Raw genomic sequence first — 14346 nt, 5'->3', positions numbered from 1 at the left:
AGGGTTTGTCTCTACTTGAAAGGCTAAGAGGTAGAAGAAAAAATAGACTTTAGATGATCTCAACACGTCTAAGGAGAAGACTACTGGATTTGGAAAAGTCCAAAAGATGACATTGCAAGGGGAGGTATATCATCAATTCAAAAGTCCGTGATCTAGTGCACTTTTTGTTTTTCTTAGTGCAATGTCAGTTGCTTCATCGAGTAAAGAGAGGGATGTGAACCTCTAGATTGTTGACCTTCTAGATGAGTTCTAGACAAAAGAAAGAAAATGGTAAAAAAGATGCAAGGTGGAATCCATGTTTTTGAGGATTACCTTCCATTTGGAGCAAATGCTAAGTTTCCTATCCTAGTTGGGAATAATGTCTTGGTCCTCCAATATATGCTCACAAGACACTTTGTTGGGATTATGTGCAAAAGTTGGGTCGTGTCTTTTCAAAAGAACCCAATAAATGCAACTACAACTTATCTTATTCCATTCAAAAAAGAGGGTGGTACAAATCAGCGACAGAGGGTTTACTATATAGAAAACTAGACTATTGTATGCATTTGAGGGCTATATTAGATATCCCTTATCAATGAATTTTAAGTAAATAAAATGGCACCCTTTTCTATAAAAACTTACAATTTCTTCCAAAAAATCCATTAAAAAAACACCTTCTTTTGCATCTTCATCAGAATCTTGATTTTGATTTTCAAGAATCAATAGGATGCATACCATGAGGTGCTCTCTTTGTTTGTTAACCATGTTAATTTTTCAACCCAACCAATTAAAACATAATAGATTTGGTCACATGAGAAAATGTTTCATCCATGAATTGATTAACAAAAGGGAGAGATAATTATGTAGATGGTATACATGTCTACATTCATTGTAAAAGCATTTAATGAGAATAGGAGATTTAACCACATGGCCACATTCAATTGTGTGACAAAAGGGTGAGATATAACCTTGTGGATTTTATCTCTACATGCATTGTAAAAGGATTTAATAAGAGCGGGAGATTTGACAACATGGACAAATGTTAGTTGATTGAAACAATGGGGTGAGACATAACCATGTAGATGTTGTCTACAGGCTACATGCACTGCTATTGTCCAATCCTTCAATTGACATGTCTGAATTGGGTATTTATTTATACACATTTGTATTTAAGGGGTCTATATGTGGGAGTATAATGGATAAAATGGAACAAGTCAATGTACTCCATGTTTCACCTACCAAAAATTTATCAAAATTGTCTATTACATTGGATCTCAATAGTGCTTCACAAAATTAACCTATGGATAAACAATGCTTAGTACTTTGACAAGGATGTATGGAGTTTCTTGATGCTTTATTTGAAAACTTCCCAACATCAATGCACAAGAGTATTAATCATTGATGCTTGGAGAAAATTTTTCATGGAGTCGAGCCAAAAATAATGGTATATATAGTAAGGGGAGACAATATATAGATAGGATAAGATGGAAGTAGAAATAATGTTCAAGCTTCTAACCCTTTTTTATAATCAATGGGTTGATATATGTAAATATGACATAATTGTCCTCAAAGATTCAACATTTATGATACAACAAACCATTCATCAATAGCATTGCAATGGAGCATCATATGTGTGCTTAGTTGGATTTCTTTCTTTGATGTGCTAGTTTGATTTGTTTCCAAGTAGGTGGTTAACAAAGGAGACATTCCTTGAGAAAGTGGAGATCCAATCATCAATGGCTTTGGAGGATTTATGTGCACTTTGTGCAATGACCCAGCCACTTGATTTGCCGAAAGATTATACACTACAACAATATATAGAGGACATTAAGTTGGAGGGACGAAAGCATGTGTTTGCTTCCTTGAGATCCAGGGATGGCAAGGCTGAGCTCAAGAGTGGGAGAAGAGGAGATGGAGGAGCACAGAGGAAGGCAATAGAGCTTGATCAAGGAGCGCATCGTGTGGTTTTTAGGTATAATTTTGAGTTATTTTGTTATGTTGCATTATCTTTGTGAGCACTTTGACACAACATTAAATTGTATGTCATACAATCTTTATGGTATCTCTCCCACTTGGTGCAAGAAGGAAAATTGAAAGATCTCCCTCGGCAGTGCAAAGGGTGGTTTAGGGTTACCTTGCAGTATCTTTCTAAGAGCTTTGACACAACATTAAATTGTATGTCTTTAGGGTACCTCTCCCACTTGGTGCAAGAAGGAAAATTGACTGATTTGCCTAGAGAGTGCAAAGGGTGGTTGGAGATTGGAACCCAGCAAGTTGCATGTACCCAGGAACCATGCATGCATTGTATCAATGGGAACTTGCACACTACCCTTGGTGGATTGACTTCACCGATGGTCAAGTTTAAATAAGAGAGAGAGATCTCTTCACACAATATTCTACAAGCAAGAAAAGTGAAGATAAGGCCACAAGCAAGACAGACAAGGGGAGTCAAAAGGCTACAACTTCTGTGCCAGAACATCGAGGGATGTTCCACCCCAGAATGAAGAAGGTGTTTATTAAATCATTTTGATAAATTTGTTCAATTGTTGTGGAAAGTATTTTTGGTTGCAGATTGACCGATTCGATTTACTTGCACAGTTGTTGTAGAGATTCCATCTCATGTTGATAAAGAACATCAGGAAAGCATTGGCCAAGACCAAGGTATAATCATTTCTCCTTTCATGAAGCAATTGCTCTATATACAATAACTCATTGTTATATCATTTTCATTACTACAAGAAAAGGTTGTATTGTTATATTTGTGATATTCTATAGTACAGGAAGTAGGATGGTTGTGAAAGAGATGATCACTTATGTCTTTCATCATCCATCACTTATGGATCCCACTGTGTGTCGAGGAGACACATTGCTTTGCAATTGTTCCATTGGAGATTATATTGCCATGGGCTTGGACTTTGTTGATGGGAAGAAGAATGGTGTTTACACGCAAGCTCATGAATTTTTCTTAGGAGTGGCTCAAAAAGAAACAGACTATAGGAGATTTGGCAAGAAGGTGAAGTGGGTTGCAAACTTTATGTTGCTTGACTTTCCGACTGGTTTTGAGATTTGTGTAGATGTTGGCCTCCCATCATGGAACAAACTCACAGAGGATCACTTGAAGTATGGCATAGCTATAGCTACAATGACGTTGGATGATGATGGGTGGTTGGTACTCATTTGTCCATCGGCAGGTAAGCTTCTATTTATATCCATTTACTTCCTTCTTTCGCTTTACTTCCATTTAAGACTTCGAGCATGGATGCCCTTTAACAATATGGATATTTTGTATGATATGTATATGGAGGACCATGTATTACATGGATGGAACGATATGTTCGTGCACAAGGATTGGAGGTGGACCGTCGTGTATTTGTGCTAGAAAAGCTTCCATATGGTCACATAAATGTACATGAAGGAGAAGATATGTTGGTGAGTTTGGTTCATGAAGTTTCTTCTTATCATTGTATGGTGTGAGAGATAAAATGTCAGTGACATATGTTCCTTCATTTTGCAGATGCAATCCTTCATGCTTGTGTTTGTGAGGCGTGTGGGCCATAAACCACCAACATTCCATGTAGAGAGTAAACCTCTTTTTGACAAGTTGAATGTTTGCCAAATGAGTGACCATTGGACTCATTATCTCCTTGACATACAAAAGACAGCTCGAGGAGCATTAGAGAAATCTGCTAGTTTCATTGAGTGTTTGTTGATCCTTTTGTGTCCTCCTGGTGGTTTGTGCATGGAGATGGGATGTGGTGTGGCACCTCTCATGAGAGCATGCTTGGCAAATCGGCGTGCATGCTTCTCTTTTGACAATGATGTTTTCATTGTGAGTAGTGTTGTGGAGACACTTGTGCAGACCGCCAATGCAAAGAGAGCTCGATTGGAACTTCTTGATCAAGACATTGAGGGTGATGAGAATGCTATTGAGCCTCTCAAAAACCCTTATGACTCATAGTGATCTACTTTTAGCTTGACTTCTTTTGTGCTTGTTTTGGTGATATTTAATGACATTTTAGAGTTGTGTGATTAACATGGTCAGGGGTAGTGACAAACTATGGTGATTGGTGTTTTTAATACTTTTGATTGGAGGAAGACACATAAATTCTAGCACTCATCTAACTATTCTCTTATGCCACACTTAATTAAAGACTCACTCCATGTGATCTTATGTGATATTGGTCAAACTATGAAGTGCAAATGATAAGTAATTTCTTTTGGAAAGTCAAATGCAATGCTTTAGGATGAGTACGTCTTGTCATACATGTTGTTTTGAAGGTAGGAATGGAGCATGCTGTGCTTGGGTGTAGAGTTCATTGCTTGCATTCTTAAATGTGATATGTCGCAAAAATACTTCAATAATGTTCAATAGTCAAATAGTCATATAAACTTTAGTGCTATTTGTACATTCATATATAATTATGATGTATATTGTGTGTGTAGTGAACTACCATGCTATGCAGAAGCAATGGCAAGGGAAATGGTGAAAAGAGATAAGACTGTTCAAAGGATCAAAGGGATGAAACAAGTTCATTGCGTCTTTGTTGATGATGAATGCTCAACAAGTTCGACCTGAGCTTCGGTTTGTTGTTGAATTATAAGTCAATTTATTGCTTCAACTTGGTCTTCAATCATTGAAAGGAAACTAAGAAAGACTATTGGTGATGGATTATCATGTTCCATAAGATATTCTAGTGCTTGTATGATCATGTTTGTTGGCTTTTTTTGTTTCTAGTTGTCAGATCCTAAGTCAATTGTCATATCTATAATATACTAAGCACGCTAATTGGATAGGATCATTTAGAGAATGTGGGACCTTGGATTTAATGTGATGAATGTAAACCATTAGATCAATTCAATTAGAGTGGTATCAATTGGTATCATGAGGTGCGCCTAATTCTTGCATTGGGTTCTAAATCCTCGAACCACCTACAGGCTTCGAGATCACACGGATAGCATAGTTCGTGATCAATCTTTCTAGGTTTTTCTTGTCTTCAATTTGTTTCATGGAGTTCCATCACCATGCTTGAAGGACAGAAGTCAACATCCAAATAATGTTCTATAATGCATCCTTTTTTCCTCTTGTATAAATTGGATAGAAAAATTTTGAAGGGTGAATGGCTATTGTTGTAAATACTATATGGCCACTATGAATGTAAAAATGATGCCCATATGGCCACTTTGAATGTAAAAATGATGCCCGGTGGAACGAAATGGATATAGCCTATTTCAACTTTAAACCTCTGTTTCATAGAGGTCCAATAAGATCGTTCTTGCAAATTTTTTGGGTGGATTGTTTATCTTCCTAAGTAGTTTTAAGATGGAGGGGAATGTTGGGATCCCTCCATGGAACAAAGTCATAAAGGAACACTTGGGGTACAATATAGCCACATGGGGCTGGTGATGATGGGACTATTATTTTCCCATTTGCAAGAAGGCAAATGCTTGCTTTATTTTATTATTTTTTCCTTTTTGCATGACTTCACATACAACATCACTACTTATCTTAATGTCCTTCCAGTCAAAACATTAATGTTTAATTTGTTAATGGATCAGAATGTATGGCTGCTCAATATGTATCGTTGTTCAATATGTCAAGTGTACTCTCTTGGTTTTCGCTGCTCGCTTTTCTTACCAGTATGCATCCCTTACGCGCAATAAAGCGACACTCTCAAGAAATACGCGCTTGGAGAAATTAGTCAAGGATATAACGCTGCCCTAGGCCAAAAGCAGAAAGACTCTTGTACCAACTCCGACTGCGCGTGAAAGCAAGTCACCCTTGCAGCCGCGTCCTCCTTTCAATTTATATAAGCACCAAGCTCACACCCATCATGCATTACGGCGAGCTTCGCCTCCCTCCAGCTTGCATATCCAGCCCAGCTTCAGCTCTTGTCTCGCAATATATCAATCTCTTTCGCTTCTTCCAGCAGCTTTAACGACTTCCCTCCATCTCCTTGTCTTCTTTCCTTGATCATCACCGCTCAGCTCGCCAGCTCCATCATCGGACATTTCTTTCGACTCCCCCCAGCTCCAGCCTTCTACAGTATATCGTTCCCCAATGGCTGATCATCGAGTTCATTCCTTCCACCAGCTTCCCCTCACCCCTCCTCCCCCCTCGTTCGACCTTTCCGATGGCCCCCTGCACGATTTATACGATGGCGGCTCTAAGGAGGAACAGCAGCCGCACCTGGAGCAGCAACAACAACCGCAGCTGCAGCAGGTTGTTACCCATCCTCTGGGTGCCCTACCACCACCCCCTGTCCCTAAAAGTTTCATATACAAAATGCCGCTCTCTCTCCCATCCGACCAACCGCGCAGGACGTCCCCACGACGCCGTCGCCTCTGCTGCCGCTGCCTCGCTTGGTTTTGCGTTGTATTGCTCGCTTTTCAAATTCTAGGCGGCCTTGCGGCGCTTGTCTTCTACCTAGTGGTTCAACCCAGAGCTCCCAAGTACTCTGTCGGCCAAGACTTGCACGTTCCCACGCTCAATGTCACGGAACAGCCCCACACCACAGCAGCGACGGATAGCGTTGGGGACGCTCCGTATCTCACCTCTAACATACAGCTCACGATCAACGCGCGGAATCCCAACAAGAAGATGGGGATCTACTACAAGAACGTGCGAGTTTCTGTCACCTACGAGGAGGTACCGATTGGGCAGGATTGGATTGCACCGTTCTATCAGGGTCACGAGAACACCACAATACTGCGGCTAGATCTAAAAGGGAATAACGTCGCATTGGGCGAGTCTGTGGGCGCAACGCTGAAACGATCTCTGGACGCGAAGAGCATCATTCCCTTAGAGTTTGAGACGGTTGCAGATGTGGCTATCAAGGTAGGGAGCCTGAAATCCTTTTATATAAAGCTGCACGTCCTATGCTACGTTACTTTGAAGGCCCCAACCTCTGGAAGCACCCAAGTGTTATCTGAAAGCTGCAAGTGGAAGATGTGAAGCTCTCACACTCGGAGCTGCTATTCGTAGATGCAACTAGATGGCATTCTCTAATCACATAGGAAACGACCGTAATATAACAAGAGCACGCAAGTGTCGTATGTTTGTTTGTGCTCATTCAATCTGCACACAAATAGACAAGGTTCAAATAGCATTCTACTTAGTAGTTTCCATATCAAATCGTGCACGGCATCAAATAAAATATTTTAATGTACTTACGAATTCATTCTTTGCAATCCAGCAAGCAATGTAATCTCTAAAGTACGGCGAGGGTCTATCACTGTGCACATCACCCTAATGTGTCTCGCCTTAGTCTCCATGTAGGCCTAAGAAATCAATTGCATCCATGGAGTGGTACGATGATTGCCCTCCCAGACATAAAACATCTTCTTACACATAAACTGCCACTCTTTTTTACTTGCAAGCTCCTTTTCAAATTCACCTTCAACTTCCCTCCACAATGGTGTCCATGTTTCTCTGACTTCATTTGTGACTTTTGTTTCCTCCCCATTTGAAGTGCAAAGAGAAACAATGAAATCCCCTTTTTCAGGTAAGTAACCTTCATATTGAAAAGCACTTTTAAGTGTTGCCACATCAGACCTCAGACTACACGAGCATATGGAATCATCCTATGCAATGGTATTCATGGACACTCATCAGAGCCAAGGAGTCTGCATCTGCCAATGACATCACCTTCTCTTGCCATCTCCACCTCCATTTCTACAAGATCGACATCTATCTCTTCATCCTCTTGTGGAAGTGACCGCTCAATTTCTTCATCCATACCTTGAATTGCAATACTATCCACTTCAAGAACCTCTCTTTCGTTCCCTACATTGTCATGGACAGATCCCTCACTCGGGGGGCACTCTCTTTCCCTTCTTTGTGCCCTTGCAGTAGTGACAAGAGGAGGCTTTTTGTTTTCACGAAGTCTCAAAACCCTCTTCTTGACCATGATTCCAAGACAATCAATCCCTTATTTTTCAAGCATTTGCTATATCAAGGCAGGCCAAAATTCACCTTTTTGCTAAAGCCCCAACAAATGGCTCCAAGAGTAAGCACGAGCACAACAGTAATATGCCCTCCTAAATCTGCACGAGGAATAACCTTTTGCATAGCATATTAATACGCTGAGCTTAAACCTGCAAATTGCCTTGTTTAATGACATCTGAAATCTTGCCTTCCTCATGCGCAAATCTGGAATTTTCATAATGTTTAGAACCACGCATTAATACGCTGTGTTCTGGCCAACAAATCATTGCCTAAAACACATCATTCTTGCCAACAAATCACCTCAATGGAGAATTGATAAAATGCAAACTATAAAATCTTTGTAGCATGAGAAAATGGTAGAACATTTGGAAAAAAGCAAGATTAAAAGATTTTCAACCACGTATTAATATGCGTGCTCTACCAATGAAAAAAATGTGTTTAGAGCTTGCCTGAAAGGCCTTCATTCCAAACTTGTTATCATGGTACTTGATTTTATCTCCACGACTCTAGTTGAGTTGGAGATGAAGATTTGATCAAACAGCTTTGTGATCTGTGAGGAAGTGGCAATTCAAAGAGTGATTTAATTAAAGAGGAAGTGATAATTCAAACTAAGAGGAAGTGATAATTTAAGCATAAACTACTTCCTCACATGCAAGGAAGTTATTTAAGCTTGCTTTGATACGAGAGTTTGGCACCGCGTATCAATACGCGGTGCTCAAGCCATGAAAAGGCGAAGATATATGTCAGTTCCATGGATAAAGAGCTTGTAGAGAAGGCACTTTGGCACTTTGTAGAGAAGAGCTTATATAATACACTTTGGCACCGCGTATTAATACGCGGTGCTCAAGCCATGAAAGGGAGCTGCCTTCCTTCGCATCCTGGTAAAGCTTGAGGGTCTGCATGCAATTTGCAAGGCAAAGACTTGAAGAAGCTTGTCTTCTATGAGTAGAAAGAACTCCACGACCCGCTCACTAACAAAGGACAGCTCAAAGCTTGGCCATCTCCAATGAGCTATGGAAAGAGAGAGAAAGCTCGACTAGAGATAGAGCTTGAGCTCGAAAGGAGGAGTAGAGTGAAGGGCAGAGGTATTCTAACGGCACAAGGAAGGAGTAGAGTGAACGAGGAGAAAGTAAGAAAGGCGCAAGGAGCGCAAAACCGAAACGGCGAAATAATATGAAGCTCAAAACATTATGAACACAAACATTATGAAGCTCAAAAGTCTTGAAGGTTCTGACCTTGCCAACTGGCGACACCAACAGGATGGAGAAATCCTTTACCAAATGTAAATCCTTTGCAAGAAGGTCGGAGAAATCCTTTACCAAATGTAAAACCGAATGCTAGAGCAGGCACAACACAATACCAGTAGCTTCACAAGGTAGAAGCCAAGCAGGAGCCACCAAACTGAGATCAAGTGCCCAAAAAATCAGGAGAACAAATGTAGAGACGACGAACAATGAGCAAGAGAGTATAAAACGAGCAATAGAATGAAGAGCTAAATAAAAGAGTCTGAGCAAGAAGGGAAGGCCATGAGGCATTGACGATGAAGGGTCGAAGAAGATAAATTACACGATAGGAAGAGTGGCCAAGCATGTCGGTGTAATAAGCATGAGTGAGAAGCTAGCCCAAGCTTGTAAGTCGATGCAGTTGTAGATCCGGTAGTCATAAGTGCTTTTGCAATCAAGCTGGCGAACAGGAAGAGCACTTGCTTATGAAGAGCAAGCAAAGTATGGGAGAATCGCATAAGCTTGGAGCATGAAGGAACCAACGTGAAAGCGTCGTGACACCCATGAGTACCTGAGCTTCTTGAAGCAACAAGAGTTGGAACTGGGTGGAGGGAAAATATGTAAGGAGTTCTGGGAAGTGTGTGCCATGAATTGCAAGCTACGAAAATATGTAAGGAGGAAGAGCACGGCACGCTACGAAAAGCAGTGATTTGGAAGAGAGACGACAGAAATTAGGATGAGAAATTTGCAATAGAATTTAGGATAAGAAAACAACATGAGTTTACTAGTCACGGACCTGCACCACAAATTTAACTTCATCGAAACTCCTTGGCTTGTTATGAGATCTCTATGAGATACAATTACATAATAAGCACTTTGTAAATAGGCGGCACTATGATAAGTATCTGCAAGTCTCCCCTTGGAATACAGATCCCATCGACCCCGTCTTTGAAGACTTTGAAGACTTGGAATATGGATTGGCTTCTTAATCATCACAGTTCTGTTCCAAACACTCCTGTCGCTTTAAGAAACTCGAGCTGCCGATCTAGCGATGTCAACTTCTCTAGTGGACTGAAGGATGGGAGTGCAGTTGAAGAAGTTGGAGGTGGTGAAGGGCTTGGACCCTCTCGTCGTAAGAAGAAGAAGCAGAAGAAGAAGAGATCGGAATCCTCTTCTTCATCATCATCGCCCAGTTCCAACTCCTATTGTTTCTCCAAGTTTCTCTTTGCGCAGGATGAAAAGAAGTGGGATGGCAGGAGGAAAAAGGAGGAGGGGGAAGGGGAGAAGAGCGAAGATGCTTGAGAGCAAGCTTGAAGCAAAGCCTGAAGTGAAGATGGAACTGACATTTTCATTGAACGTCAGTTTTCAGCATTGAACGTCAGTTTTCATTGAGTTAGGAGCGTCAGATTTTCATGAAAACTGATAGATGGAGTGTCAATTTTTATGAAAACTGACAGATGGCAGCTGCTTTAGATTATCGGTAGCACTCAATTAGTTCTTCCAGTTAGGCAGAACACTCGGTTAGGCATAATTACTAGCATGAAGTTAGAAGTTAGCTTGATGGAAAGCTAGATCATTATCATTATAGTTAGAAGGAGGTTAGAAGTTAGCGTGAAGTTAGAAGATCATAGTTTTGTTGATGGATAGTTACAAGATCATAAAAATGAAGCTAGAAGTTGGCATGATATTAGAAGTTAACATGAAGTTAGTTGTTCACACTCTCGAGCTTCAATATCGACATTATCAGTTGGTAGCTCATTGCATGAGTTGTAGGTTACCTCCAAAGTGGCATGAAGAAAAGGAGTGGTGGGCAGAGATTCACACAATTAATACATATCTGGCAATGTGCACCATCTACTGGTCCGTTGGATTGTTCTCCTACTAATAAATATAGCGCATCATGTACAAGTTCATAGAATAAATTCGTATCCACCTTTGCAATATAATAATAATACGTATTCATCCTTGTCACCTTTCTCCACTTCTCGTCACCTTCTACTAGTAGCTTTGCAATTCTCAAAGCTCTCCATTTCTTGACACCTTCTATTGGTTTTGCAATTCTCTAAGGCCTCCCCTTCTCGTCACCTTCCACTAGCTTTGCACTTATGTTCTTCTATCTAAGACAATAGAATGGCACCTCAAACTATTTTATTGAAATATCTGCAATCTCAAACACTTGCTATTAGATATGATACTGAGTTTTGTGAGGTTGCATTAATAGACATTAAGGACCATTTTGCCATTGGAGATCAAGAGATTCAAGTACATCAACAGATTGGAATTGAAGATGATGCTATGTGTCAACCTTTGGTGGATTTGGAAGGGGGAGAGAAAGGGTTCAGATTGGATGGCCGAACCCATCAACATTTCATGGTGGTCATAAGAAAAATAGTGTCAAATACATCATCAACTTCTGTTGAAGAGGTGAGTGTACTTACAATGTTGCAAAGGCTTCCATTGTCTAGCTCTTTGCATGTTGCCTTTTCAAGTGCACAATCAATGCATGTCGTGCAAGAACTTCCAGCGAGATATGATGGATATGTTTTGTTTGAGCTACCACCCATAAGTTCAAGCTCTCCTATGAAAGGAATGGATCAGAGGTGTGATGGGCATATTTGGACAGAGTATACGACAAGCACACAAGAGTTTTTTAGAGGTGTTGTAAGATTTAGCAGATGTGGAGATTATTTGAGGTGTTATAATGTGGATTGTGCTTACAATGAGTGCACTGGTTTAGTAAATGAAACATAGTGGAAATGCAAGCTAAAGAAGACACCCTCTGTAGGGCCACTCAACAAGGAGATAGGAACATTAGTTTGCAAGCATTGTGGTGAGTCACTAGAGAGTGTAGAACCATGTGCTGCAATCATGTACTATTGTCTCCCGCATGACTGTGAAAGAGTTACCAGATGCGCAATTCATATGGGTATGCACAACCACCCTGTGGAACAAGGGATCTCAAGGCAGAAAAGACAATAGGTAGAGGACATGGTTTTGATGCATGCTAAGGTGTCTCCAAATGCATCCTGTAAGAACATTGAGATGACAGTTACAAGAGACATATTGATGGATATGTTGCTTGTTGATAAAGACACTAAGCATGAAGAATTAACTGAGACAAGGCTTAATGAAATGCTGGAAACAATAACCCCTTTGTGCCATCAGGGAGGCGCCTTCAAAGATCTATTGAGTGTGCAAGAAAGAATTCTTCCATTGGTGATGGAGGCTTGGATGCAATCCTTGCCTTGAAGAAGAGATGTACTTATCCTTTCATGCAAAGTATATTGTTTGTTGGCCAACTACAAGATAAGAGTCAACCTCATATTTTTAAAATGTCCTCTATAGGCCTTGCCTCTGGAGTAGGTCTTGTTAATAGAATGAGGCCTGGGGGAAATCTTGGTCAAATGTGGGTGCATTTTGATCACATACAACGTGTTAAAGAGTGGGCCACTATGGGTGCTCGTGTATATGACCCCTATATACGTGAGCTATTGACCATTGCTACATGTGAGTTTAAAGTACAGAACACAGATGCACACGTGAAATTTTGGCACATGTTAAATGAGCAAATGTTGCAAAATGGATTTGAGAAACTAGACTTTCGAGGGTTTATATTGGCAGATAGTGCTGGTTCAAATTGGTTGGCTGTAAGGACTGTGTACAATGGAGGGCCGAAAAATAGAATGGAGGGAAAAGAGATAACTTGTATTTTCCATTGGGAAATGAGTATTGTTGATCACACAAGACGCTGCATTACCTCCTAGTTTCAAGAGGAACACAAATCATTATGCCGAAGTTGGAGAAATGCAACCACAAATGCCGCAGCAGATGAATGGAAAAATAGGATTAGAAAGTGTTGGTCTCCTACCCATGTGAAGGAAGGTGAATTGACTATCCTCCAAGTCTGGATGGCCTTTTGGGACATTCGTGTTAGTCAATGGGGAGGCATGTTCTTAACGCAACATGAAAATGTTGGCTTTGTACCTACAGTGAATCTATTTGAGAACAAGCACTCTAGCATTAGAGCGGGTCATGCGTTGCAAAAATATGTGTCTCTATACGAAGCTTCGGTTTCAGATCTTGTAACGAGTGCTTTACAAAGTGCCCATTATCATGCATACATGTTAGGAAAGCACTTTGGGATTGGACCAGATTTGGAGGTTTTGTGAAGACGAGTTTCTGAGGGTAATTCAAGTAGAGCACAACAAAATAAGCTTGTGGATTTGACAGAGGTTGTGCTAGAAGAGGCTGGATTGAACTCTCCAGAGTTGAAGAGACCCATGATTGAACCCTTGACAACAAGAAGAAAGAGGGGTTCAGGATTACCTACTGAGGAACATGAACTAGACAGTCATCGTCCCGAGTACATCGCAGTGACAACAAATAGAGTGCTTGGTAAAAGAGGAAAGCCAAATATAGCAAGCCATTTAGGTCAACCAATTTGTAAAGAGACAGATGTGCATGTTGCCAATTGGGCAATATGGAGAACTGATCCACAAAGTGTTGTCACATGCTTTGGGTACATGAAAGATATGCGAAGGAGGTGTGGGGTGTTGATTAATGCATAGGGTAGAGGGGCTGATCATGGAGTGCCTGCACCATGCTTCAAAGGTAGAAGACAACATCCAAATGGAATCACAGAGCAATTTATCTGGTTTTGCAATACAACGGTGACCCATACTTGGAATGTGGATCGATCTATTCAAGGTGTGCCAGGGGATTCACCTGGTGTGTGGAAGGTTGCTGAGGGAACCTCTCTAAGTATTGAAGAGAGAGCTGAATTGATAAAAGCAGGCTTTGTCCTTGAGGATGTTGGGCAAGGTGATCCAATGCAACAAGGCAACACAGTAAGCCATGCACGTCCATGTCATCATGATGGAAAGATTGTGAGATGGAGATCTAAATTGAGTAAGGAATTCAAAGAAAGGATTGCGAAGGCAATGATAGAAAGTGGCGAGGTTTTGAAAGAGGATATCATTGTTCCAAATGTGTCGCATGTGTTTCATGTGCGGACTCCAGGCTCAATAGCTAAGAAGGTTAGTTATGCTGTGACAATTGCGGAGTTTCCACATTGCACTTGTTTGGACTTCACACAACGTGATGCAAAAAAGAATGCATACATGCCTTGCAAACACATATACTTCATATTCATTTTGGTGCTCGGCCTCGTTGCAGAAGTCCATCAATTCATGCATCAGG

At 40.8% G+C, this 14346-nt stretch overlaps 1 protein-coding gene across 1 annotated transcript; it reads left to right on the top strand.

Annotated features, from left to right (window-relative positions):
• Positions 1-6037: 6037 nt before the first annotated feature.
• LOC147898629 (NDR1/HIN1-like protein 10) lies at positions 6038-6931 on the top strand. The gene has a single exon (XM_087379207.1). The coding sequence runs from the start codon at positions 6038-6040 to the stop codon at positions 6929-6931; it is 894 nt and encodes a 297-aa protein (XP_087235333.1).
• Positions 6932-14346: the final 7415 nt, after the last annotated feature.

This window comes from Dipteris shenzhenensis, chromosome 9 (genome assembly GCF_047967505.1).
Source record: "Dipteris shenzhenensis isolate YYH24624 ecotype China chromosome 9, Dip_SZ_1.0, whole genome shotgun sequence".
NCBI lineage: Eukaryota > Viridiplantae > Streptophyta > Polypodiopsida > Gleicheniales > Dipteridaceae > Dipteris > Dipteris shenzhenensis.
The sequence above is the reverse complement of the archived record's forward strand: the minus strand, read 5'-3'. Positions and strand labels throughout refer to the sequence as shown.